Here is a 27,209-nt window from a genome sequence, read left to right on the forward strand (position 1 = left end):
TTGCAGCCAATGGGGCGGTGTGTCGACTTCTGAGTGGCCAGACTCTCCAAAGGACGGCCATCAGCCACATCTGCCCCGCGTTAAGCCACATTCAACTTTTTTTCTCCAATGCTCAGCCTTGCGAAGTTTTTCCCCAGACTGCCTCCAACCTTTTTCGGCCAGTCCCTTGCTCACTTTTTCCTCGAGGGTGTTGCGCACGCACAAATTTCGGCCAGCAGCACTTGACCTTGGCTGTTCGAAACATCAAAATGGCGAAACCTTCGCCTTTTCTCGAGCCCGGTCCTAGGACGTCGGCCAATTCCCTCGCCATCGTCCAGCTCTCTCGCGACAACCTCGTTCCCTTGATCCTCCAGGACTCGACTAGTGCCGTCGATGGCTACGCTGAAGGAGCAGTCCTCAACACCCGATTCGGATCTTTCCCTCACTCCACCCTGATCAACGTCCCATGGGGCTCGCAAATCCGCGCTTCAATCGTCGATACAGGCTCCCGAGGCCGCAAGCGCAAGAGAAAGGAAGACGAGACCGATGCATCCACACCAGCCGCTGCGGACGATGCTGAAGCAGAGTCAAGCGCGCCAGTCAAGAAGGCCACTACCGCCGCGAGCGGCTTCGTCCACATCCTCCAGCCCACCGCCGAGCTATGGACCGCCGGTCTGCCTCATCGAACACAGGTCGTCTACACCCCCGACTACAGCTTCATCCTCCAACGCATACGAGCCCGTCCTGGCACACGATTGATCGAGGCCGGCGCCGGCAGTGGCAGTTTCTCGCACGCTTCAGCACGCGCAGTCTACAATGGCTATCCGGAGAACGAGACTCAGCGCAAGGGCAAGGTCTTCAGCTTCGAGTTCAACAAGGATCGGTACGAGAAGATGCAGGAGGAGATTGAGGCGCATGCACTGGAAGGGATTGTCAAGCTCTCGCATCGCGACGTTTACAACGGCGGATTTCTCGTCGACGGCAAGAGCCCTGAAGCCGAGTCTGTGTTCCTCGATCTGCCCGCGCCCTGGGAGGCCCTCCCCCATTTGTCACGACGAAAGCCCGCGACATCGAAGCAAGACGACGGAGCCGCGGCGGAAGAATGGATCTCGCCGCTGAATCCCAAGAAGTCTGTCTATATCTGCACATTCTCGCCCTGTATTGAGCAGGTGCAAAAAACAATCAACACGATGAGAACAATGGGCTGGGTAGACATCGATATGGTTGAGATATCCCACAAAAAGTTCAACGTCATTCGCGACCGAGCCGGCTACGGCCAGCCCGAGCGCGGTATCCCGCCCATCGCCCGCGACGTCAAGGAAGCAGTCGGCAAGCTGCGGGAGATTGAGCGCCGCACGAGGGAGTATCACAACACTGCGGACCCCAACTCGGCGGAGGACTCGCCGGCCGCTGGCAACGCCATGGATTTGGACCAAACGGTAGAGGCCACGAATGGCAGCCGGGATGATGACCCCAACGCGGGCAAGCCCTGGCTACAGGGCCGTGTTATCCACCGTGCGGAGCCTGAACTGAAGACGCACACCTCGTATCTTGTCTTTGCCGTGCTGCCGCGGGAGTGGAGCGAGGACGACGAGGCTGCTGCACTCGCGAAATGGCCGTGCGGTGCCGAGACGCGGGTTATCGGGGCCAAGGACAAGGAGACGCGCAAGCAGGAGAAGCGCGAGCTGCTCCAGGGCAAGGGCAAGAGGAAGAAGAACAAGAAGGCGGAGGCTGCGTAGAGAAAGCAAGATCTGATGTTCACGGCCATCAAAAGTAATGATGGGAATGGTAGATACCCTAGCATCATTGTCAGGACTACGTTTCTGGAGTACGGGGAAATTTAAAGCATTTGGGATCACGGTTTGCCACGGCTACTTTCCTTCGCCGTTTCACCTCTGAGAATAATCTTCACGTTGGGCATGACACCCTCTGCCGTTGCAGCAATTGATTAGGCGGCTGTGAGACATGCAAAAATTTGTTCTCATTTAGTGACCCGTTAGTCCTTGGCTACCATGGCTTCAGGCTGCCTCCCCTTCCCCTCGACCAAAACGCCGGCCTTCCTCAATATGTCAACCGTGTTGCTCACCACCTCGGGCTTGACGCCCTCAACGCCCTTTGTGAACTTTACAGTCTTCAACCACTCCCGCGCATCCGCCTCGGAGTAATCCAGGTTCGTGCTGATGTACTTGACAGCCTCGTCCTGGTTCTCGTTGAAATGCTGCACGCCCTTGTCGAGCTTCGCAAACAGGTCCTTGACGCGCGCGTCCAGCTTCTGGCCCTCCTTGGCCAGCGCCGTGGACGCGACAATCTTCCAGCTGCTCCAGGGCGTGTAGATCTCGCCGACGCGGCGGATCTCACCCGAGTCGTAGTAGCGCTTCGAGGTGAAGTGCTCCCACATGAAGAAGTCGGCGGCGCCCGAGTTGACGGCGTTGCGCAGGTTCTCAAACGTGTTGAGGATGACCGTCTCCGAGAAGGGCTGCGGCGTCGACGGCGTCAGCCAGCCGTGCTGGTCGGCGAGGACGAAACCCATGATCTGGCTGCCGGAGCCGATGCGCGAGACGCCAATCTTGCCGCCCTTGAGCGAGGCTACGGAGCTGATCTCGGGGCGCTTGGCGCCGGTTGAGATGGCCCAGCCTGAAGGGGGTTGTGTTAGTCCGTATGTGACTGGGGTGCAGAGAGGATGACCTACACAGAGGGGTGTCGACGTAGGTGCCCACGAGACGGTAGCCGCCGTCGCCGGACGCATCTTCCTTTCCGAGACCGGCGATCCAGCCCTCGGTCAGGCCGATGCCGATATCGATTTCGCCGCCACGGATCGCCGTGATCATGTGGCCCGTCCCGGACGGGAAGGGGATCAGGGTGGCGTCGAGGCCAAAGTACTGCTTGGCAAAGTAGAGGGGCGTAGAGAAGTGCTCCGGCACGTAGCCGATTCTGAGAGGGGACGACATCATGAAACCGTGATTGGAGAGCCCCTTCGATGTTGTTGATAACACGAGTGTAGGTTGTTAGTGAGGCGGCGAGCTCGGTATATATCTCAGGGCTGAGTGGGTAAGAGTGAGGCGTCGATGACTGTGGAGCGGGGTCCCTTTTCCTAATGCATTCTGCGTGTCAGTGCCCCTCCATCGGCGTAAGGTTCCGAGGGCCAGGGCGGGGCTCCCGCTCCCGCTCCCGCTAGAACGGCTCCCGTGCGCACTTGGCTTCGCCGGCAGAGGCACGAATCACACTCATGTTGTAGTTCTGATTTTGCTTTGGCTGACTGTATGGATTTTCTCTCCGAGTCAATCAATGGCTCTAACTACATACGCAGTAGAGTTGGATCAAGTAGGGTTTGCAGAAGAATTGCTCTCAAAATGCCATTTTCGGTACACTGAAGCAGCAAGGATCGCGCCATGTGTAACTTTGAGGACAAATTAGGAAATACTGCAACGATTGGCTTTTACTAAACGATCACCAAGAATACCGTGAAGGTTTCCGCGGAAGCCGGATTTATCCTTGGGGTTGTGACTTACACCGAGTTGAGGCTGCTTTCTGTATCGAAAAAATCATCCTGCTGTACTCAATCATTCCCCCAGGCCGCGACAAAGATGAATGGGCTGGGCCAGCTGGACCACATCTAGCCTCTTGAAAATGGGATTTCTTACCGCGACGACCGAAACGACGGCTCTCCAATGTTCTTTGGAGTCATTGTGTTCCAGGAGTTGAGGCTGGTCCCGACGATTAAAGAAACACGTAGGCTTCAAAGAGGTATTGTGCCATTATGCTCCTCCTTTGATCATTGTCTGGTCTCGTGATGGAGCTGGTTCTCCATGGCCAACGACCGCTCCAGGTGTGACTCGATGGAATTAGTTACACTCCTTACTCGAACGTTGCTGCAACAGGCCCTGAACGGTGTGAAACCAAAAAACTTGAATAAAGAGCGAATACGCAGGAACCTCACAGAACAGACAGCAGCAAATTCTTTATTTAGCCACAGGTATTCTCGCCGGACCTTCTTTCAACTTCTTATTTGGAGAGCAAACCCAGTTACCTAGTTCCATAGATCGACTGCAACTTACCCTTTTATCTATGCCTTCGAAGCTTCGATTTCGGATCAAATCCCACTCCACTGCCCCATCACACCGCTTGCACACCGCACTTGATGAAAGCACGAGACGATCGGCATGACGGACCAGACCGCCGACTTGGGCGAATACATTGCGAAATACCACAGTGTATTCTCTCGCAAAACAACCTCAAAGGGACAGTGCCGCATCTTCGGCATGGAGAACCGACCTCTCCTGAAGAAAGGGCAAAAGAATCGAGTCCTCCTTTACGCAGGATGTTTCAACCCACCTCACCTTGGCCACTACAGCATTCTCCGAAGAGCCTTTGAAGCAAGCCAGGATATCAATGCCATCGCCGCCATCGTCCTACCCGTCGACGACGATAGAGTCCAAGGAAAATGCAAGAAAATAGGTCAGAGTCTCGTTCTGCCGAAATCCGAGCGAGTGCGCCTCTGGCGTTCCGACGCCAAGATCCTGCCAGAATGGTGGATTTACGACGGCAGCACAGAGGAGTGGAAATGGCTGTGGAAAGATCTGAAAGTGGCGATTAAAATGGATGGGTTCGATTTACGATTCACCAATGTGCTTGGACCGGACCACATATCGCGGTTTGGGTCATACAGTGGATTGAATTGGGGATGTTACGAGACGATCACTAGCGATGCGGGGAGACAGAGTGACCTGGTCAAAGCTAACGGATCACTCTTCACGCTCCCGGGCGGTTTTACACCCTAGAAGGATGTACTTGCCACCGCGGAGAGCGTGGAAGATGGACTTCCGTATCATGCTACACGGCAGACGCTGAAGTCGTCTCTGTTGTCGCAGAAGAAAAAGACGAGGAAACAAACAAGGAGAAGAGCGAAAAAGGTCACAAAGAACAAGACGATATGGAAGAACAAACCGAAGAAGAGTTCAAAGAATTCAAGGAACAACTCGAAAAAACAGAAAAAGGAACATCAAGGTGAGAATTGCCATATAGTATCACAGGGTCCTGCTAATGGAGGAACCAGATCGAGTGCCTGCCGGAAAGCCGGCCGAAGCGTTGTGTTTAGACAACGGTCAGAAAAGACTGTTGGTCAGGGACTGCCACTGCATTAAGGATGAGCGTGTGTGGGTTCGGTTTGTTCCAGCCGATGCAGATCCTTTGGATATCAGCTCGACGCAAATCCGGGAGCTTATGGAAAGTCGCAACATGTCATCTGGCGAGCTTTGTGAGAAGCTGCAGGGGCTTGTCCTGAGTTCCAAGGTGATGACAGATATCATCTTGGCCCGACAACCCGATGGTGTATTTGAACGTCAATGACGGAAATGTTTTGAGAGATGCTTGCAGTTTTTGCTTGGTAGGATGAACCGGGGACGAAGGTCCGATGTTGGAATTATGTAGCGTTATCCATACGCCAGCCCCCTAAGGCCTGGTGTCTTTCTTTTTCTTAGGCCTTTAGATGAGTTGAGCTCGGAGGATCCACTCACATAGACAAAGACTGGGTTCTAAAGTCTAGGCCAACATAAGAATCCTGCTGGGAGACTTGTTTTTTCACAAATCCACCTGTTCTGAAATGCAACCCCCAACCCAGAAAACTTCTTCCGGAGGATGGTACAAATTGAGACACAAAGTCGCCTCCTCCCAAAATGGTGAATGTTCACGGGTTAAAGTAGTACGGCTAAAATGTCATACTGTCACTCTCGGAGTTGACTTGTGAAGTCCAACTACCGACATGGTTGAGTTTAGCCACTGTACGACGGGCGATCTTGTGAGAGGGCGCTGTGGCAGCACTGTTGTGTTAGTCAGTTTGATAGTAAACAGGATAATGCAATACAACCGCTCACTTCAAGTCAGTTTTTAAGAGTGTCATCTTGGCGACATCGTGTTGCTAATACGAGGCAGTTTATTGGGCGGTAGGTAATTGTGAGCACTAATTGTCGTTCGAGGGGTGCAAACCAAATTGGATATCAGACATTTACTCTTCGGTCCCAAGTCAGTTATATAGCTAGAACAAGTGCTTCTCCCCTTTGAATCTAAACTCTTAAACATGTCGATCAAAAGCACTCTCTTCCATTTGCTACTTGCCACCCCGTTGAGGTGGCACACCCGCACGGCTCAGAAGACAGGGAATTTCAACACTCCGCGCAACCTTGGTATAGAAGCTCCCTGGATCGTTGCTCTGGAGCCTTTACTCCGCTGGAGTTTGTCAAGAGAAATATCGAGAGGCGACACGATGAGTTGGAGAGGCTCCGGAAGACAAGGGGCATTAGAGACATGTGAATAGTCCTGACTGCTTAAAAGATACAACACTAATCAAGTCTCACTCTCAGACCAATTATCCACGGGCGAGACTTTGATACTATCCTTAACACAGACTATCGCGTCAACAAGCCATACAATGAGAAATACACTGGCTTCCGAGCTGTTTGCTGGTTCTGGAGCGTGCATGCTTACTCCTGAGCAGACCGAAGGCCCTCCATGTAGGGACTACCCCACAAGACTGATGCGCATGCTGACTGTGCTTGAATGTAGAGGGCGAAGAAGTTCGCAGAGAACTAACTGAAGGTGAGAACGGTGTCAAGATGACCATCGACATTCAAGCCGTGGACGTCCGAATTTGCCAGCCCATTGACTTTTGGAGCGCCAACTCAACGGGGAGTCCAACTTCCCCCAACACTTACAGATGGCACTTTTAATATTGCTGAAGGACCTCAGGGTGTCTACGGAGGTGCCTCAACTACCCTGGGAACGGCAACCCCAACGACCTGTCTCTCATCAACACCACCACTCTCCGTGGAGTTCAGTTCACCGACAAGGAGGGCATGGCACATTCGACACGGTCGTGCCTGGTCACCATGTAGGAAGGAACAACCACGTCCACGGTCAGTATACCATCAACCGGAATTACCGCCTTACAACTAAACTGAATCACAACTAGCAATCGCCCACATTGGCTCCACCAAACAACCCAACAATACCATTACTGGCGGCAAGGTCGCCCACACCGGCTAGATATATTTTGACCAGAAGCTTCCGGACGCTGTCGAGAAGCTGCCGCCGTATTCCACCAACCACCAGGCCATCACCAAGAACGCACAAGACGGGTCGGCGATAATGGCTTTCAACACGGACGACCCGGTTCTGCGTTATGCTTTGGATGGTCAGACTCTTTCTGATGGCATATATGCTTGGATCCGCTTTAGTGTCGACGTCAATGCCAATCGCCCGCTGAACCCGGCGGCGTGGGTTGATGAGAATAGCGGGCATCAGACTAATCCCAGCCCAGGAGTTCCGACTTTCCCACGTTGGCCTTGGGGTTCGAAGAAAAGGCAGGACGAGAATTAGACAGTGTAGTCAGGGATAACGTGCTGAAGTTCAGAACATAACTTGAGCTGGACACAACATGATGGGTGTTTCTCGCGACTCTCTCATTTTACCCCTGGCAAAGGCATGATTTCAATTTTGTTTTTTCCATCAATTACGCGCCCGATTCTTTTAAAGGATTGTTTCTAAGTATCCTCATCACATGCATTCAATGAATATATGAGCCCAAACCGTTCAGAGTCCTTTGGCAGAATGGGCATCGATACGGGCCAAACATCCAGGTAAACCTCTTCCAGGAGCTTTCTCTTTCACTCTGCCGCATTTCATTCTGAGCCCATCAACTTCCGGGGTGATTCGGGTCAAAAAGTTCAGTTGCTTCGGTTCGTTGTAATGCTGCATTTAGTTTGCTTCGACAGCCTCCTCAAATTGGACCCTCTTCCATTTTAATGTGGCCTGATAGGTCCCTAGACGCGCCATTACCAAGAGTGAAAGTAAGCAATAGCGTGGTGCGGCTGATTGCGGAACCTCTCAACTTGGACATGCTTAAATGAACCCCTACAAAAGTTGCTGCACATTGTTCTAATGTGGCCAGTCGGATTGAAGAATGTAAACCGTGCAGTAGTGCAATCGATAGTTCAATTATTGACACATCCAAAAAGGGACTTGTCATCGCCCCATCCTCGGCCACCATGACACCAGCCCTACCATGTCGGTTTCCACGAGGCCTTTAAAGGGCAGACCCTGCAGATCAACACCAACTCCTCACTTGCGCATGGACTCCTCTTGCGTTGACTTGAATAGGCGCGCTTCCCCGTCCCATCATCGACGGCAGCTATGGCTTCCGTGCCGACATTGCCGTCTCGGCAGAGCGCTTCTAATTTCAGCTACGACACCCAAGCACGCCTACCCTCGGCATCAACTCACATCAGACTTCTCGAACTCTACCCATCCGGGCGCGGAACACACGCCACATCTGCATCTTCGTCCGGGGCAGACTCTACAGACGAAGATGAACCCGGACACGCTGCACACTACTCGAGCCCGCTGAAATGCACCATCTCAATCACCCCGATCGCTACCCCGCAGCCGTACAAGGCGCTCTCCTACACCTGGGGTCAGCCGGACAAGTCCCACAGCATTGAAATCGGGGGTGCGCACCTCGCGATCACGGCCTCTCTCGACACGGCACTACGGCATCTTCGTCAAAAAGATGAGCCCGTTACCCTTTGGGTAGATCAGATCTGCATCAATCAGGTGGACATGGGGGAGAAGAACGAACAGGTGCCCCTCATGACACAGGTATACAGCAAGGCCGAACTAGTCCTCGTCTGGCTCGGTCCGGCGGCAGACAACTCTGATGCGCTGATGGAATGCTGGAAAGAAATTGGTCAAGCAGCTCGCGACTTGAACATTGAGAGCTATCTTACGAGAGAGCGGCTGCCGCTTCTACCCCCGATACTAGAGAACCGTAATCCCGAGGACCCGGTGACAATACAATTCCAGATTCTGCTTGAAAAGGCAGTGCCGATGTTTAACGCTCTCTTGGAGGCGATGATAGCATGGAACAATAGGCCTTGGTTCAGCCGCGTTTGGACGATACAGGAGCAAGCTCTTGGGGTCAACACATTCTTCTTATGCGGGTCGAAGATGGTGAGCCTCGACTTGCTGCCCTTGGCAACGTTGATATTCGACAGATGCATAAGTAAGCAAGGCACAGAGAACCCGGGTGATCACGAGCACATCAAGCTATTGGCCAAGGCCCAGAACCACCGATTCGGTTCGTTAATGGCTGTAAGACGCCGAAGACGCAACTTTGTGAAGGGCGAGGGACCCGGGGATGACCTGTATCACGTCCTGAAGAAGGCGTACGTGGACGGAGACGCTCAAGCAACTCTCCCGCGGGATCGCGTTTACGGTCTGCTCAGCGTCGCCGTGGATTCAGAACAACTGAAGATTGTTCCGGATTATACTTGTCCAGACTGTCATCCCACCTTTGTGGAGACTGCCCGCGCTCTTGTTCGTGTCGGCCGCGTCGAGATGCTCTCGTTCTCACAGTTCCCCAAAGACATCGACAGGCTGCCATCCTGGGTCCCAGACTGGAGACCGACACTGACTCGTTCATACATATTCGCGTTCGAAGACGCTGACAAGCTACTCATACGAGCGGCGGGCGACAGCACGGTCGAGGTCGTGCACACAGACGACCCGTGCGTGCTTGGGATACGCGGCCTCGTTGTTGACACCATCGAGGAAACAGGTGACGTGTGGGAGTGGGAAGCGGGAAGCGAGGCTCGCGCCAAACATCTCCAGACGATTAAGACCTTCTGTGAGAAGCCATTGGAAAACGAGCACGAGATATACGAGACCAGCGAGAGGCGAACCGAAGCCGTGTGGAGGGTGCCGGTAGGAGATCTTTACTGGACCAATGCGGCTTCCTACCATCGGGTTGTCCTGGCTGACAAGAGCGACTATGAGGACTGCTTAGCCGTCCTGACGCTGCTCGTCGAAGGTTTCGGGGTCGTCCCGCCAGAGATGCGACAGCAGCGGCTACAGGAATTCTATCAAATGATGCCGGGGCAGTCCAACTACAGCGAGAACATGGACAAGATGTCGGGCAAGCGCCCATACGTGACGCGGCAAGGGTACGTGGGCATGGCCCCAGGCAACTCACGTCCGGGCGACGTGGTCGTGATACTGTTCGGTTCTCGGATGCCGTACGTTCTGAGACCGTCCGGAGACGGGACGAGGCACTGTTTCGTCGGCGAGGCGTACTGCGATAGTGTCATGGATGGTGAGATGTTGACTAAGCGGCAGCGGGAGACCTTTCTGATTGCTTAATTTGGTCGTCATTCACGAAAGTGTGGGAGAGAAACAAGGGGAGGAACACGTCTGAGAGTTGGGGGATGGGAGACAAAGTGGAGCGCGCTCGAGCAGCAAAGTTTTGTTTTATCTGAAGTACACTCGTTAAGTGTTTCCTCTAAAGGCGTGCTGTTCGACACGTCTGATCTCTAATGTGAAGTAAGTCTATGGTATAGAGTGATGACTAGACTTAATGCCCCGCGTTCTGATGGTATACAGGTCCGTACGGGAGAGTCCAAAAAACCGACATGTTAAAATATTCTAAGCAGGTAAGGACCGTGAAAGGGTATTCAAAAAAAAAAGAAAAGAATCCAATTTGGAATACGCGCGCTTCTCTCACGCTGATGATGATGATGATGATGAAATATGCCGTTGGTGCCCCCAAAAATGACAACGCCACTTCGCTCGGCCAGAGCGGAAATATTGCCAAAACCCTCCCAGACCCATGTCCTGGTGCTATGAACATTGAAGCATGAACAGTGAGCCCACCCTGGCCCAAGAACTGCGCTAGTAGCGTATCCGTGAGCGGGAACGCACTGCGATGAACCCTGCGGCAAAGCCGCTTGCAACCATTTTCCCCAATTTCGTCTTTCCCGGTGGACGCTCGGTGAGCGCCTTTCGAAACCATTTCGCTCCCCTCCACACCCTCATCCAACCCCCTCTTGCTTAGTGGTCGTTGAAGTCCTCGTCTCTCATGGTGTACATGATGTCTTGGATGAGGACTGCTCTGACGTGGTGGTAAAGGACGTAGAAGTAGGCGCCGAGGAGGCACACACTCATGCCCGTCGCGAACCATAGTACAGCTTGGTTGCCGAGCTGGTTGCCGATGGAGATTGTTGCCAGAGTGAAGCCGGTGTTGGGGAAAACCATGGCCCACCATCCCAAGTGGAAGTAGACGGGCGGCGACGAGATGACGGCGATGATGGCAATGCCGAACCACCAAGCGGCCAGAGCCCAGAGGAAGATGGCGCTCATGAGGGCGATGGTCCTGATAACGCCGGCGTCGATAATGATGCCGTCATGGTCGGGGTCGAGGTTGTTGGGCAGGCCGTTGGCCATGCCGATGAGGGCGAGGGCAGTGAAAGCCGGAGGGCCGACGTTCATGAACAGACCGGGGCGATGCTCGCGGTTAGGCAGGCCTGCGGACATGAGACGGCCGACCATATGTGCGTACATGAGGACGGCGACGGACAGACCCAGACCCTGGCAAGTGAGGCCGGCGACGACGATGGGAACAGCCGCAATCTCAGGCTGGGTGTCGGCGATGACGGAGGCGATGGTACCGGTAAGCATGATGGGGAAGATGGGAAGAATCCAGGTCGGCATCATGGTCTGAAGACCAAAGTTGTGCTTGGCGAAGACGTAGCTGTACTGGCCGATGGCCACCATGAGCGTGACGACGAGGTAGCCCCAGAAGGCCACTTGAACGGCCCAGACCAGGGTCTCATCGTTTTCGGGAATGGCGTATCGGTTCGTGCTGGTGATGAGCGTTGCAAGGGACAGGAAGAAGGTCGGGAAGAAGAAGCCTTCTCTCTCGTGGGTCAATGACTTCTTGAAGTCGCCGGGGTACAGGAAGAATCTCGCCAGCATGGCGGAGCAGACAAGAACGAAGAGGATGATGTTGACGACGTAGACGACGGTACCGATTTGTCTCAGTCCGGGGAACTGGTGCGGTTGGGCGAAGATGAGGAGCGAGAGACCTCCCGTGCTCATGGTGAGCGTGTACCACGCCCATGTGAAGTGGTGCAGACGCGCCTTGAATGCCATCCTCGGCCGGTTCGGGTCGTTGATGTCGATGTGGCCATGGCCGTGGTCGTGGGCGGGCGCGGCGCCCTTCTCGACGATCGGTGTGATGGATGTGGAATAACCGTCCTTCTCGTTCGCCTTGCCCTTGTCGAACTGCATGTCCAGCGGTGCCAGCTTGGGAGAGTTTGGCCTTGATGTTTGCCATTCCATCGAGTTCTTGCGTGTCGACACCTCCGACTCGGTCCAGGCCGAGTTCATTGGATCTCTGCGATCCATCTTGGACTCTTTTGAATTTTTTTTTTTGGTATTTTTGATTTTAGGTAATGCTGCTTGCTTCGTTGGGTGGTTGACTACCCGAAGCAAGGAACAGGAAGCGCACGTCGAATCTCGCAGAGAATAAGTCGTTCGCTCGTAGGGGGGGGTGTAGCGGTTTGCGAGTGAGTGTCGGGTTGTTTGAACAAATGGACGAAACACTGGGAAACCGGGGGAAACGGGGGGATATATGTTCTCGAAGTGAAAAAATGGGGTTGACGATGATGAAATTGGTGAAAGACTAAACAAACACTAAAAAAGGGAAAAACTTGCTGTCGATTTACAAGGGGATTCCGGCTCCGCTGAACTAATGCTAAGATTGTGGTCTTGGACCGGATGATATATCTCTAGTGACTGGAGGGCGTGCGACGAGTCCGGATTTTCCAGACCAAGGTTGGGTTTCTCAGAATAGATGTTGACTGACTGGGAGGTGACAACGGGGTATCAGTCCGGTGGAGACGGGTACGTGCATTGCGATGTGGATGAGAAGCAGGGGGAGTATGAGAGTGAACAAAAATACACCAAGTGTGTGTGTATGAGACGACTCGAGACGGTCCGGTATCTACAGTAGGATAGTGGATGCGTGTGGTTTCCACAACCCTTGTCCGAGGAGACTGGAGTTGATTGGGGGAGAACAGAACAGAAGGGGATCTCTCTACGTATCGGTCCCCTCTTGGGTGTTTGTCAAACTCATTGACCCTTGAACAACTGTGAGGTACCAGAATGCACGTCTCAATACCAAATTTGGTTGAAAGTTAGGACGAGAGACCCGCTCGAGAACCATACGTACACGCCAGAGGGCCAAGAAAATCGACTTTGAACTTTGATAATGGATGCGCGGACGAGGGTCCCACGGATATGAAGGCCCAATGCCCAGCGGCGATACCGCAGCGCGGTCACATATGGTTACGTTGGCGTGGTGGGCGAATACTAAGCCATCCGTTTATGTGCCGGACAATATGCCAAGCCTACCGTGACTCCACGATGTACGTTGTTGAGGCTCTCTGAGAAGAACGTGTGCTGGCGTTTGGGCGCGTGTGGTGTGGCGGTGGCTAGCTTTGCGGGTTTCTAAGACATACCCCCACGGCCGTACACCTGCACAGTAGGGGGGGGGGGGGGGGGGGGGGGGGGGGGGGGGGGGGGGACCCAGTTGGGCGACGACTGTTCGCCAGAAGAGGAAGGATGTCGAGGTTAGGGGGCCTGGTCGTCGTAGGCCCCGGCAGGCAGCGAGCGAGGGTTGTACAAGGCCGGGGGTGAAAGAGAGAGACAGCGGTTGAAGATTAATGGTGAAAGGCGTCTACCGTCTGGATGTCTCAGACGGGGGTTCCCAATGCGGCAGTTGATGTACATTGAGATGAGAGAAGAACCTGCGGTGAAGGTCAAGGGGCAGGCCGGTCAACGTGAAGTGATACAAGCGTCAAAGTATTTCGGGGCCTAAGGGGTACTTTTGGATTTACACGCCCTCTGGGAGAAGACTGCAGTTCGGTCACAGCCGTGCCAAGGGGAGAAGGCATGCGGGAGATGGACTGGAAGAGCAGAAAGAGGGTGTCATGGCCAACCGGGGGGGCGCCAGGTCACCAAGGCCGCGTTATCCTCGCTGCGCTCGGGGCCGTGCTTCACACACACACACACTTGCTGCTGGCTTGCTTCTTTGCTTCATTCCTTGAGGCTTCCTTATCTGTACTATGGCCCATGGGGGCCGGCTCTCTCGACGTCGATCGTCCACGCAGAGGATGCTCGTTGCATCTATGTCTCAATAAAGTCTATGAAAGGCCCTACGAATGTCTAGGGGTGCGAAGGTGGCCGGTAGGTCATGACGTCCGGAAATATTAATAGCCCATGCACGTGGTATCTGCTTCAGATTGGCCTGGAACACGATCGTCGTTGGCTCGACGGTAAGACAGCTACTGCGGTATTCGTGTTCGCAGCGGCACAGACAGGTACACGATTGAGAAATTCGGGGCCTATCAGACACACACGCTAGAATCCGAGTTGGGGCGTCTGCACGCGCTTCTGCGCTGCGGTCCGCCCTCCCTTCCCTTCCCTTTCCCTCCCGCTGCCGTCACCACACGGGTGATGCTGGCACACTGCCGCGAGCTGTAAAGAACTAAAGCAGAGTCTCAAAGGGGGGAGGGCTCCGGAGGGGCGGGTGTGGCGGACGGGGGCCCCCGACTGTCCGAGTCGGGACATTCGTTTCACGATCTGAAAGCTCTGGCCGCCAAGAGATGGGAGGACCCGCCTCTTGGACCTCGAAACACGTTCTGGGAGTGAGAGCAATGACGAAATTCACACCGCAGATTTTTTTCCAAATTCTCTGTCCTGGGCGCCTGAAGAGTGCAGTACCGGTAGAGCCAAGCCAAGCCGGCTTCAACAATATTGGACTGCTGCCAGCTCGTGTTTCTGGTCTTGGCCGCAGTTGGCACACAGCGATAGTAAAAGAAGCATTCGTATTGAGAGGCTGCGCATCTCTGCCAAGACCGACTTCAGCCTGTCATTGGAATATTGCCTTGAAGGCGTGATGAAATGGGCTCCATACGTTCATCCGTCTAGCCATCGTCCTGCCACCGCTTGTGCACACACTTCCCCCCTTCTGTTTTGCGCAACGGAGACGAGACGTCAGCGGCTATGCCTCACTTAGATGGCCTCGATACACTTTGGGCATGCCAACTCAGATGTCATCGCAAACACGCTCAACCTTAACCAAACACCTTGCACACTCTCCACCTGCGATGGACACGAAAATGTGTCGGGACCAAAAAATACTCGATACAGAACGCCAGTTGCAGCAGAACGCCGCCGCGGGTTGCAGCAAAGAGAGTCTAGGCCGGAGTATTTTGGTGGCCACGGCGGTCTCGACGGGATTCAGGAGACGGAACCCACCCGGGCGAAACACCGCTCTGCCGGACATGTGAAGATAACGGCCAGGGATCTGTCTCCGTTTCCGGTTGCCAAGAGATAAGGTTGTCCAGGCACTCTCCGGTATCTAACCATCGCTCCCTACTCTCTGACACCTTGAACACCTGCCAAGAGCTGAATGAGCATCACCCCTGGGCAAAAGGGAGTCTCTCCCGCTGTCGGGTCTGCGGTTGTCCCACCCATCCATATTGAAATAGAAGTCAAAAAAGAGGGTCGCCCGTCCCGTCGCCTCCCAGGGTTGCCTCTTCAGGTTGCCCTCTCCTGGTCGAGAGGTCTCACCTCTCACAACACCCCTGGGTTTTGGGCCTCTTTGGGCTTTGATACTTGGCGGGTTGGCTGGGTCGCACAGGTGATGTACTTGACAGCGTTGATAATGGCGGAGACTGAACAAAGCTGCCGCGCCGCAAATCACAGATGCTGCCACGGAAGATTTCTGCTGATGTTCCCTGATCGCCCATTTGAATTTACCAAGAGCCGTGCCGTCCGAGCCTAAACCCCGTCAACGAAATTGTCATCATTGTCCAGTGTCCATTGTCATGCCAGTGACCGAGATGCTGACAGCGGCACAGGGCGACAAAGCACACACACACAGACGGCCGCCACACAACGTGGCCAGTAAGCCTCCTTGGCCCCTTGACCCCCTTGGCTTCTTGGCCGTCCATCCTGCCACACCCACCTCCTTTCGGACAGAAAAGAGATTGGTGTACAGGCGTGCCACCGCAGATCATAAGCGGCTTGTTGTATTCCTTCCAGCGCCACTGGCACAGAGCCTCTCACTAACTGTGTTTCCCTTCGCTCCCGCGTGTGAGGCTCAATGGAATACTACCATACGTTGCCGGACCGCTGAGCAATTCGGACGAATGCGCTGCCGCTAGGAGACCTGCAAAACCGCCGCACGGTATGTTGCCCGTATGGGATGCAAAACGTACAAAACCCCCTTCGTAGCCGCCTGTTGCTATTCTGGTGATGTCTTGGCTCTCGTTTCTCCTTGCGCCCACATACCCGTTGGTATTGCGCGTCGTGGTGATTTGGTTTTCTACGCCCTGTTCTTTCGCAATCGAAGCCTCAATGATGTTTGACCTCATCATCCCTCCCCACCGAACGGCTTGGCATCCGACAGTATCGACTGGAATCAACCCGCTCCAACCGGAAACGCATCGGTGCTTCGTGTCTTCTGCTTAGCATCACAACAACCTCCAATGAAGCTCTTGAAAACGAGAGCCAAGACGGTGCATCACAAATGTGCTTTGCTTAAAAGAGGCAAGACTTGAGAGTGCGTGACCAGGTTACCAGCAGCAGATTGGCAGGTAAAACGCACATCCAACGCATGCGATGATACAGAGAGTATAGCGATGTTCTTCGCTTGCTAACCTACCTTCCAATAGGGAGGGCGCCGGTGAGCGCGCGCATCCGCATCACAATCTCTGCGGTGGGCTCTCTCTCAAGCTCTTGGCCAGATTGGGTGCCATGATCTACCGCCGAGTCGCCAAGTGGGAAAATCCCCATCAATTTTAACGGCGCCATGCAAAGCTAGCAGTAGGCCCCCCAGGCGATCACATCTCTTGCGCCGCATCTGCCAAGGCGTGCCTCGAAACGCGCAAGCGTCGACGATGATAAGCATTGCCCGGCTGCACTCACTGCCGTCGTTGGCAATGCCAAATTGCACCGCCCACTGCCACTTCACAATTTACGGCTCTGAGCGTCGATAACAAAAAGTTGCGTCAACAGCTATTGCTTTCCCGCTATGGCAGTGGGCACCACCTCTTGGCGAGACCCTCAATCCCACCGGGCAGAGACTCGAGACTTGCGTAGTGTCCAAAGAGAAACAAGAGGAAACACCCGGTGGTGACTATCGCACGGGTCCTGAGAGCACCGCCTCGAAAATCAACGAGATGAGCGTCGCCGCCAAGTGACGCGTTGGACGTCGGTTCGCACACCGGTCTCTAGTGCAAACGTTCTGACTCTGATCCTGATCCTGACCCAGCTGGTTCATCAACTCCAGGCGACGATGACTCCCTTGACCCATCGCATTTCTTTCGCCATCCTCCTCATCCTGGGACACGCACTGCGTCCACACCGTGACATTCTTGATGGAGCCTATCAGTAGCCTTTTGTCTTGGCGGATAGACGTGCCCCAAGACATGCACAGTTGCAGATCATCCGGCCGCTGTATAGCAAATTGCCCAATTTTCTTTCCTCCATCTTATCTACTCTGCACTAGCCACCCGGAGCCTGAGCCTGCCACCGCGGGATGACGGATGCCCTACACGCTCCTCGCGCTAGACCACGAGTCTTGTCAAGCTTACCCGTAGATCCCAACGGTATAGCAAATCCGAGCACCAGGAGGCACCCAAGAAACCCAGTTCATAATACCACAAAAATCTAATGTCTGGATCCGCTCGCGAACGTGAAGCATCCAATGAAGCAGCAAGTCACTTAACCATGGGTCGAGACTCCTTCCGAAAAGCCCCGAGTCGGATTTGCAGAAATTTTTCCTCTATGCTCGGTGCTATGCTGGGTTTGACGATGTAATATCAGAGTCTTGGCACCATGCATGTGAAAATGACCAGGTTGAGAGCTCTATCCACTCCCTTGATGCCCGATAATCCCATGTGTCCACAAATCGTTCCTCTCAGCTTCCATGCCATCATCCATCACCCATTATCCTCCCTCCCTCCGTGCACGGAGCCCGACAGGGCGTGGCCCGGTGCGTCTTCCAGCGGGCTACCTTCGGCGGTTCCAGAAGCTAACGGACCGTTATCGAGTCATCGGCACAAGGTTCGGGGACGGATGGACGGCGACTTTACCACACTTCAACACACCCACCTGGAATCTCAAGAACGGGCCTATTTATTAAGCTTCGTTGTTGCCCTCACTGTTCCAGCCCTTCGCCACTTTATCCAAATCGCCACTGGCCAGCATGGGCATCTGATAATGATGGGGGATGACAGAGATCCTGCAGTGTAACCCTTATCGGCGGGCGCTGTTTACCTGCCCGGTAACCGAGGCCAGCGGACGCCCCCTGAAAGACAGTCGTTCAATGTTTGTTTAGACTCCACAACTGCACTATAAGTCCGTCGATGCATCAGATAGACAAACCGGCGGGAAGCGTGAAAGACTAGAAACATCATCGCTTAGTGCGAATGGCAATACTCTGTGTGGTTTCAGCTTACAGTTGCGGCATTTGCGTACTCAAAGGTCAGTCGCGATTAGTCAACCCGACTTACACGGAGGGCTTGGCGATTACTATTTGTGGAAGTGCGCCGGCGATTGTAGAGCCACCGAAGCCACGAGTCCCAAAGAGTCTCGGAGACCACAGTTGTTTCAACAAACATTCCATATGGCAGTGCCATCTCTCCAGACTCAAGTCGCCAATCTGGAGAAGAAATACTCCAGGTCCATCCGCAGGAGAGACCCCCACGCGAGTCGACCAAAGCGCTCTCGCTTTGCAGGATCTGCAGAAACTAGAGGGACACTACCAAACGACGCCAAACTTCCAAACCTCGACCCGAGACCGTGATTAGGCCATTGAAGTCAAATATAGAAACGTCACAACTCAGTCCGCAAAAGTCGTGGGTCGCGCCCCAGTAAAAAGCAGCAATCCCGCGCCTCGACAATTGCGAAACGGGAGCCCCGGGTCGGCGTTGTCTCAAGGAGAGGTTGAACAACTCCGATGCGTCGGTCCCCACACATCTGGAGCTCCCCCTACCTTAGCCTGCTTACACCTCACCCCCGATCCACTTAGCCCGCGAACCTGTCAAGTGCAAGAGTTTCACTTCTGGGTTATTATTGGCTCCCCGTAGCTGCAAGCAAAAGAAACTATGGGGATGGCTATCGTGAACCGCTGCGTCAAGGTTGAACTCTGTTGTACCCAATGACGTTTGCTGGGGCTGCTTTCAGTGGGTAGGTGGTTGTGACCTCAACGGTCGCAGCTATTTCAAGACTACCGAGTATCACTCCCTCACTTACAAAGCAGCAACAGTATCACAAACAAAATACATACTTGACGATAGAATCTTGAGGGTACGGTTTGGACGTGTTCGTCCGTTAATTATATGGTGTTGATGAGTGAAAGACCGGTTCATTCGAACATTCCAATTCATATATTTCTAGAACATAAACTCGTGTGACACGGTTTCGATTACATTGATGAAGATGAAAGCAACCCTCCGCATTCTGGGCACTGGAAGAACCATAGAGAAGGCACATTATGCACTCTAGATCTGGGGGTTGAAGAGTCCCTCAAGGTAACACTGGCCTGGTCTTTGAAATGAATTGTATTGGCTTGCCCCTGGAACTCCGCGGCGGCCGGTTTGTCTGGCGAGGCGGCCGCTGATACCGTGATTCACCGTACAGATGGATACCTTTGCCCCGATCTTGTGTCTCTTTGTTCACTAAGCTGCTCACCTGGCTGTTAGTTCAGGGGGACCTATATCTGGAAACGGGACCTAATGTTTGATACCAAGACAGTAACGACGGAAGCGCTGGCTTCCCAGAGCCACCTCGGGAAATCCCGGGGCCGTATTTTCCAAGGTCTTTGACTTCAGTCTGGTGTTACAGCTATCTTCGTTGAGTCCAGTGAATAGTGGCCAAGATGTCGATCTCGGAGTTCCAAAACCTTCGTGAAGACTGGAGTAACTTTTCCTGTGGAACTAGTAATTGTCGATCTTGAGTCTTGCACCACTAGCTAACAGCTCTAGGGTAATATTACATACTCGTCTGATTTTTGCACTTGTTCACATCACCGTACTGGCAGCGAGTAGCGCGATGACACTCTATCGGACACGCCGCCTCGGTGGTGATGGTTTCATCAATTAAATCAAGATCGAATACACAAAGTTCATTCTGTGATACACCACATATGCTACACACCCCCTATCATTCCCATGCCGCTAAATTGGCGGCCCACTTCCAACACATCACCACAACTCGCAAGTCGGCTTCTTGTCCTTGCATTGGAAACTCTCCCTGAACTCCCGACTGTTCGCCATTGTGCCAAGGATACGGGCCCACTTGGGCGCATGAGGATCAGTATAGATCCGGTTGATGGCCGTGTCCTTACGCGACTTGCCGCACCACCAGTTGGAGTATGTGACGAAGAAGAGCTGATCTTGTGTGAAGTGCTCCAGGCCCGGCAGATCCTTGTTAGGGTGCTTGTGAGCGCGGCGCTTCCAGGCCTGGTAGGACGCTGAGAGACCGCCGGCGTCAGCAAGGTTCTCGCCAAGAGTGAGGCGTCCGTTGACGTGGAGCGGCTTGTCGTCCGGTCCTGGGACAGTGAAGTTGTGGTACTGGTCGACGAAGCATTCCGCCCTCTCCTCGAATGCCTTGACGGTGGAATCGGACCACCAGTCCGTGTAGTTGCCGTTCTGGTCGAAATGACGACCAGTCGAGTCGAAAGCGTGGCTAAGCTCGTGGCCGGCGACAGAGCCAAAAGCACCGTAGGACATATAGGCAGGGACCTCGACGTCGAAGACTGGGAATTGCATGATGCCGGCCGGGAAGACAATTTCATTGCCAGGGGGGTTGTAGTAGGCATTGACAGTCGGAACGGTCATTCCCCACTGATCACGGTCGACGGGTTTGCCCAATGCCGACCACTCGTAGCCGACAGCGAACTTGCGTACGGCGAGACCGTTCTCGAAGAAGGCCTCGGGGTTGATGTCGACTGTGTTGTAGAAGTCGTTCAGGCTACGAGGGTCCATAATATCGGGGCTCTTGGTCGGGTAGCCGATCTTCTGGATGATGTTATGGACCTTGTCGACTGCTTTCGCAGTGGTCTCTTTATCCATCCATTTGGCGGCTTTGAGCTTTTTGGTGAATTCGGTCTTGATGTCGGTGATGATGGTGTCGCCAAACTTCTTAGCCTCGGCTGAGAAAGCCTTCTCAACAAAGAAACGGCTGAGAATCCAGCCCAAGCCCTCGTCAACATGGCCGACACACGTTCGCCATCTTTCAGGGGCGGACTCGGGATCCTGCAAATATTAGCATCAGAAACTTCGCAAGTAGAAAGATAGTAGCTAACCTTTCCAGCAAGCTCGTTAACAAAGCGCCTATAGGGCTTGACGGCGTCGGCATCGACGTAGGAAGAGAAAGACTGAATGGCCTTCCAGATGAAGTAGTTCTGGATGACCTCCCTGTCGGTTTCAGCGAGGATTGTAGACAGCTCCGACATATACTTCGGCGCCATAACAATGACGCGCTCCACAACAAAGCCTTCGGGAGCCAGGTCATGAATGAGTGCCGTCAATTCAATCTCCGGCGCGAGCGCAGAAGCCTCATCGATCAACATGGGGTTGTAGTATTTCTGTCTTCGTGTTAGCAACCATGCCGGTGGCGTCTTATGTAGCTACTCACAGTGACATCTTCACGCTCCTCCGTGCTGGGAGAGGCAGCCGCCAGAAGCTTCTCGAGGTCTATGACCTGAGCAAATTTCTCCTTATTCTGGTCAGGGAAGATATTACTGAGAACCTCCACAGCAACACCGCGGTATTTCTCAACAAGTTTGTCGTCTTCGTAACGCTCCTTGGAGGGGAGACCCAAGCTCCAGGGAGGGGCAACAGATACAACGACCGTGTCCGGGTCTCTGTCATCCGCGCCAGTACCAGATGAGATGAGCGCGCTGACACCATATCTAGCGAGAAGAAGGATGGCATTTTTCGTCGGGCTGGGGTCGACAGAGGCAGCACCCTCGATGGGATACGCGGTTTTGATCTCGTCCAGGATTTTGGCGAGAGGCTCGATACCGACGCTCTTGATCTTGTCCTCGTCGATGCACGCATCGTAGGCAGCCTTCATTTTATCAAAGTTCTGTTCGTCGGCGGACTTTTCGGTTGCTTCGAGCCGGAGCGGGGAGAAGTATGAATGCTGGCAGAAAAGTTAGGCGCTGTTCTCCCGAGTATTACCACAACGAGAACACCTACCTGGGAGTCTTTGGGGTAAGGAGCCTCGACAATGTGACGAAGCAGGAGCTCCGAGTTTTCGGACATGATGGTGCCAGTGAAAGCATCGCCTTGATCCGCACGAAGATCATGCCTGTCCCTCCACCCACCGCACACCAGCTCTTCAAAGTCGGCGCATGGGTCGAGCTGCTTGTAGTCGGGCGAGAGGTTGTAGAGAATCTCGGAAGCGGCATGGACGCAAGCTGGAGTCATGCAGACTGGGGTCTTGCTCTCGTCGAAGTCATTCTGGGCTAATCGAGCCAAAGTCAACAGCGAGCGACAGAAGGTTACAAGGGGTTACAAACCTTCTGGCAAATTGTAGTAGAGGAAACCGGCAGCGGCAGCAAGAACAAAGATCTTGACAGCGGCTCTTCCGGCGGAGCACCGTTTGGCGTATGGGCACCGCGTTGCCGGCCGGTCAAGGGAGAGGTGCTGCTCCGGGATGAGGGGCGCCTTCTCCGACATGGTGGCAGTTTGGGCAGCAACTAGCTCTTGATTGGGCCAAGACAATAAGACAGTTAGAATACCCAGCCAGCTGAGTATCAAGATATGATGATAAGGAGAGATCCAATGGCTGGATGGTGGTTTGAGAGGAGCAGGAAATGAGTGGATCTTGTTGGTGACCTGATGGAGCTCTCGGAGCTCTGGAAGCTTGGAGCTTGCATCAAAGCGTCATCGCGCACAGCCAAATTACGCGGACGCCTTTGTCTCTTCCACGGAGCTTGCGCTCCAACGGCCCGTGCACTGGGGAAACTCCGCTCTCTGTCACTGCTCTTTCAAACCTTGTTTTCCAGGCCTCTCCTTTCACTACAGAGTACGGATACTGTCGTCCTTATTCCTACTCTCACTCTTACTCTTGCCCTCTAGATCACTCCACACGTCTCGTTGAGTGACTCTTCCAGTCTAGCACGACTACCATCGTTTGGTCTTGGTCTTTGATGACATCTGTTGTCAAAGTTGTAGGGTTTGCTTGGTTTATGTTGTTGTCGTCAGACTTGCTTGACATATTCCGTTGCTTCATACGCGTTGAGCCTAATTCGTTTCCATGCGACATGCCTGTTCCTGCACTAGCTCTAATGGGCGCATCTGATTGAGGGTCCAATCCGCAGCCACGAATGGTGCTCATCAACTCACTTGGCAGTCTAGGCCCAGCCTGACTAATCAGCTTTCGATGGAGCTTGTCATTGTGGCGGCCATCTTTAGCCTCGCCACAGGCCAAGCGGACCGCCGTAAGCCCAATGTTGCCAACCAGCACACGAGAAGGCTCTTTGTTCAAACTTCACCTCGATTGCAATATCGTTGTTCCCCCTACTAATCGCTGAGTTGACCGGTCATGCCATTGGCTGCGGCTTAACGTCAGCAAAGCCCTTGTGCCGAGTAGAGCCAATGAAGACATGGGATTTTATTTGAGTTGGCCAATGAATATTCAAGTTTTCCTATACGTCCCTTCTCGATTTATGCTGGTGAAGCCGGAAGTACTAGTTTTCTCTATTGATACATAGAGGCAGGCTACACTTCGACAAAATGCGTGAACCGGTCGATGTGCGGAGTAAGAATGGGCAGTAAGACGGACCTAAGTCTACTAACATTAAGCTGCAGTCGATGGGATACTGTAGCCGATCTTAACGTTCCCGGTTCCGCTTCGCTGCCTAGCCCGGAACAAGCTTTCGGACACTCCGATAACGGCACTGATATGAATGCCATCCTGCCTTACCTTCTCAGTCAATTCTGAGTCGATAACGTCCGAAAAATTTAGCTAGTCAGCGTCAGGGTACTGACGAGGCGTATAACTACGTACGCCAAGATCTACCCCACGCTCGAGATTATCGAGCAAGTTTACTTACCCCTCACTGGCACCCAATCCTCCAGAGATATAAGCTGCATCTTGACCACAAGGACTGGGTTACTTCTCCGCTTGATCACGTTGCATTACATGAACGCTACTCCGGATAGGAAGCTCACAGCACGCCATGCAATTGTGATAAGACAAATGTTTTTGCGGCCATTCGGAGGCCGGGTCGGAGGACTGGATTCCCGGCGCTGACCGGCGCCATCGAACGCTTTCTGCCTTGGTTGTCCTCGCATATGGAACTTTCGGATGCTCAGATGAGGGGTTGATGATGGTAGCACAACGTCGTAGCGTGAAGCCCGCATATAAATACTACAGGGAGTATAACCCTTCTTTGACTGTCCCTGAGGTTTGGAAACACCAAAGGGCTGGGATCAGCGCTTTCATCCAACATACGGTGGTATCAGTGACAACCTCATCATGCGTTGGACTCTACTAGCTTTCTCCATTGCAGCTACCGGCATCTACGCTTGCCAGCGTGACTGGGATGCCCTAAAACGACGCATCAACAGTCATAGCCATGTCAACCATGGACACAAGAAGCGGGATCTTGATGTTGAATACCCACCTCGACTCAGCGAGTATGAGACGATTCTCGTAAATTCGTTTGACAGCAAGTCGTTGGATGAGTGGTCTCATTATTACACCTCCGGAGATCATCTGGGCGGACACAACCGAACCCAGGCAGAGTGGACGCAGCAGAAATGGATCGATGCTGGATGGAATGCATTCATTGAAGAATATTGGATTTGGTATACTGCACCCATCGAGACCACACTGAGATTGAACAGGCCAGACGGGAGCATCCATGATGTGAGCTTGATAGAGGATATGCTGGAAGAGGATCCGACAACAAGCTACCCTAACCGTATTCCGGCCTATCATGCGATGAGTGGAAGCGGCAACATCAGTGCCGAATACGTTTATGTCGGGTGAGCATTACTCGAAACCCCCGGAAGCCATTATCTATAGACTGATAACTCTTGCTAGCCGTGGCCAGCGAGCCGATTTCCAAGCCCTAAAGGATGCTGGCATTGAATTGGAAGGCAAAATCGCGCTCTCCATGTACGGCGGCATCTACAGAGGCACCAAAGTAAAAAATGCCCAGGTATGTTTTCTTTGTGATAATGCCTAGATGTTTGTTAAGAATGGCTTGCATAGGATAACGGCATGATTGGGGCAGTTCTCTTCACCGATCCCCTCGACGACGGTGAAATCACAGTCGCCAACGGTTATCTTGCTTACCCAGGTTAGAATGAATTTCTTGGCTTTCCAGACCATTGTCGATCCTGACCTCAATTACTGATGTGTTGTAGACGGACCCGCTCGAAACCCTTCCATGATCCAACGAGGCAGTGTTCGTTTCTCCTCTCTCTACTCTGGTGATCCCTCCACTGTTGGTTATGCATCTGAGAAAGACGGTCCAAGAAACGACGTGACCCCTTACAACCCAACGATCCCATCCGTCCCCATCAGCATGAAAGATGCAGCTCCTCTTCTCGCCGCGCTAGACGGAAGTGGGCTGTCTGCGGAGCAAGTCAACCGCAGCAGCTGGGTTGGCGCACTACCGAACATCACTTATAGCAGTGGACCGGCGGCTGGTGCCACCCTTGATATGGTGCACTTCATGAACCAGACTGTTGCACCCTCATGGGATGTCATTGGTATCATCAATGGAACCCACCCCAACGATGTTCTGGTTATTGGTAACCATCGCGATGCGTGGGTTATTGGTGGCGCTGCAGATCCAAACTCGGGATCTGCAGTTTTGATTGAATTGGCGAAGGCTTTTGGGAAGCTCGTTGAAAAAGGATGGAAGCCTCGGCGAACTATGTACGTGTTGTCACTTCTGACACTCCAAGGCCTATGACTAATAAGACTGACCCATCTCGTAGTATCCTTGGCTCCTGGGACGCCGAGGAGTTCGGCTTGCAGGGCTCAACCGAATGGGTTGAAAGCCACCTACCCTGGTTGGTCACGAATGCCGTCGCTTATCTGAACTTGGACGTCGCCGTATCAGGACCGCGCACCGCGCTCTCCGGTTCTGGGGAGATTCAGACTGTTGCGATTGAAATGATGAAGAAGGTTCTTTTCCCTGAAGGTTGGGGTGTCGGTCCAACGTTGTACGACATGTGGTTCAACACAACTGATGGAGAGATCCCCCTTTGGGAAGTGGCAGTGATTATGCTGCCTTCTACCATAACGGTATCAGTGCTGTGGGTTCAGCCAGAGCATCGAGATTGAACATTCGAAACTGACTTTTCCCAAAGATTGATATTGGGTCCGACGGTGGGAAAACTGACCCCGTATATCACTATCATGGGCAGGTCTATGCAAGCTTTTTTGCCTAATACTCGAACTAACGTGAAACAGGCATTATGATTCATATACCTGGATGGCAAAGTTTGGAGACCCTGGCTTCAAGATCCATCGAGTGATGGGCCAGTGGCTTACCTTGATCGCCTATCACATCGCCGATGACGTGATCATCCCATGGGACCTCCCCAATGCTGGTCGTGTGCTGCGGACTTATTACGAAGACCTAAATGAAACTCTCGCAGAAGATTATCCTGACCTCGACCTCTCTCCTATTGACGGCGCAATCGCCGAGTTCAAGACAGCTGCCGAACGCATCGCCACTATTGCCAAGCAAGCCCTCGCCTTCAACGACACAGTTCTCATTGATGTTGTTAACGGCAAGTACCGCGATTTCTCCCGCGGTTTCGCGAGCGCTGGTGGCCTTCCGGGCCGCCCGACCTTCCATAACGTCATTAGTGCTCCCGGGCTAGACAACGGATACGGTGCGGACGTCTTCCCCGCTGTGCAGGATAGTCTTAGCTCCGGAAACGATGAGCAGGCTCAGGAATGGGTCGAGAGAAGCGCGTCCGCGGTCTCTCGCGCTGCGGACATCCTGCGTGTCTAATTAAACTTGATTTTATTATAATTACAAATGATACAGTTAAGACTGTGCATTTGATACAATGCTCGTATCAATCTGCTTCCGTATGATAAAGGGTATTGTTGATGCTTTTCTAGCGCCCGCGATGTCGTCATATTGCTAAACTCACGTGTCCCGCTTGGGGCTCCCAGTTACCAATCGCTGAATTTGCTGCCTCTGTTTGAGCCACCGAATAAAGACTGACCATGCTCGCTAGGCGGAATTTCTACGATGCTGTCGGTAGTTGTAAGTCGCCTTAAGGGTACTCGGTCAGGCGTCAAAGTACCCTCTGAGTCCTTCTTGTTGGCTTGTGCCGTCGAAC

General features: G+C 53.4%; 7 protein-coding genes across 7 annotated transcripts; 4 read left to right on the top strand and 3 right to left on the bottom strand.

Moving 5' to 3' along the window:
• Positions 1 to 248: 248 nt before the first annotated feature.
• On the top strand, positions 249 to 1,718 carry ColSpa_01229 (tRNA (carboxymethyluridine(34)-5-O)-methyltransferase; the record flags this gene model as incomplete). Its single annotated transcript, XM_049267441.1, has 1 exon — positions 249 to 1,718. One exon carries the CDS (start codon positions 249 to 251, stop codon positions 1,716 to 1,718), a length of 1,470 nt encoding a protein of 489 aa, XP_049123398.1.
• A 257-nt stretch (positions 1,719 to 1,975) lies between these two features.
• ColSpa_01230 (uncharacterized protein) lies at positions 1,976 to 2,927 on the bottom strand (the record flags this gene model as incomplete). Its single annotated transcript, XM_049267442.1, has 2 exons — positions 1,976 to 2,613; positions 2,669 to 2,927. 2 exons carry the CDS (start codon positions 2,925 to 2,927, stop codon positions 1,976 to 1,978), a joined length of 897 nt encoding a protein of 298 aa, XP_049123399.1.
• Positions 2,928 to 4,139: 1,212 nt separating this feature from the next.
• ColSpa_01231 (uncharacterized protein) lies at positions 4,140 to 4,757 on the top strand (the record flags this gene model as incomplete). The annotated part of the gene is made up of 1 exon (XM_049267443.1): positions 4,140 to 4,757. The coding sequence occupies one exon, from the start codon at positions 4,140 to 4,142 to the stop codon at positions 4,755 to 4,757; it is 618 nt and encodes a 205-aa protein (XP_049123400.1).
• Positions 4,758 to 8,163: 3,406 nt separating this feature from the next.
• ColSpa_01232 (heterokaryon incompatibility protein 6, OR allele) lies at positions 8,164 to 10,167 on the top strand (the record flags this gene model as incomplete). The annotated part of the gene is made up of 1 exon (XM_049267444.1): positions 8,164 to 10,167. The coding sequence occupies one exon, from the start codon at positions 8,164 to 8,166 to the stop codon at positions 10,165 to 10,167; it is 2,004 nt and encodes a 667-aa protein (XP_049123401.1).
• Positions 10,168 to 10,854: 687 nt separating this feature from the next.
• ColSpa_01233 (malic acid transport protein) lies at positions 10,855 to 12,210 on the bottom strand (the record flags this gene model as incomplete). The annotated part of the gene is made up of 1 exon (XM_049267445.1): positions 10,855 to 12,210. One exon carries the CDS (start codon positions 12,208 to 12,210, stop codon positions 10,855 to 10,857), a length of 1,356 nt encoding a protein of 451 aa, XP_049123402.1.
• Positions 12,211 to 20,081: 7,871 nt separating this feature from the next.
• ColSpa_01234 (endothelin-converting enzyme) lies at positions 20,082 to 22,565 on the bottom strand (the record flags this gene model as incomplete). The annotated part of the gene is made up of 5 exons (XM_049267446.1): positions 20,082 to 21,134; positions 21,185 to 21,466; positions 21,517 to 22,026; positions 22,083 to 22,351; positions 22,406 to 22,565. 5 exons carry the CDS (start codon positions 22,563 to 22,565, stop codon positions 20,082 to 20,084), a joined length of 2,274 nt encoding a protein of 757 aa, XP_049123403.1.
• Positions 22,566 to 24,369: 1,804 nt separating this feature from the next.
• Positions 24,370 to 26,872, top strand: ColSpa_01235 (putative glutamate carboxypeptidase; the record flags this gene model as incomplete). The annotated part of the gene is made up of 6 exons (XM_049267447.1): positions 24,370 to 24,881; positions 24,940 to 25,057; positions 25,111 to 25,198; positions 25,266 to 25,782; positions 25,845 to 26,165; positions 26,323 to 26,872. The coding sequence occupies 6 exons, from the start codon at positions 24,370 to 24,372 to the stop codon at positions 26,870 to 26,872; spliced, it is 2,106 nt and encodes a 701-aa protein (XP_049123404.1).
• Positions 26,873 to 27,209: the final 337 nt, after the last annotated feature.

The sequence above is a fragment of the Colletotrichum spaethianum genome (assembly GCF_022836535.1).
Source record: "Colletotrichum spaethianum MAFF 239500 DNA, contig02, whole genome shotgun sequence".
In the NCBI taxonomy this organism is placed as follows: Eukaryota; Fungi; Ascomycota; class Sordariomycetes; order Glomerellales; family Glomerellaceae; genus Colletotrichum; species Colletotrichum spaethianum.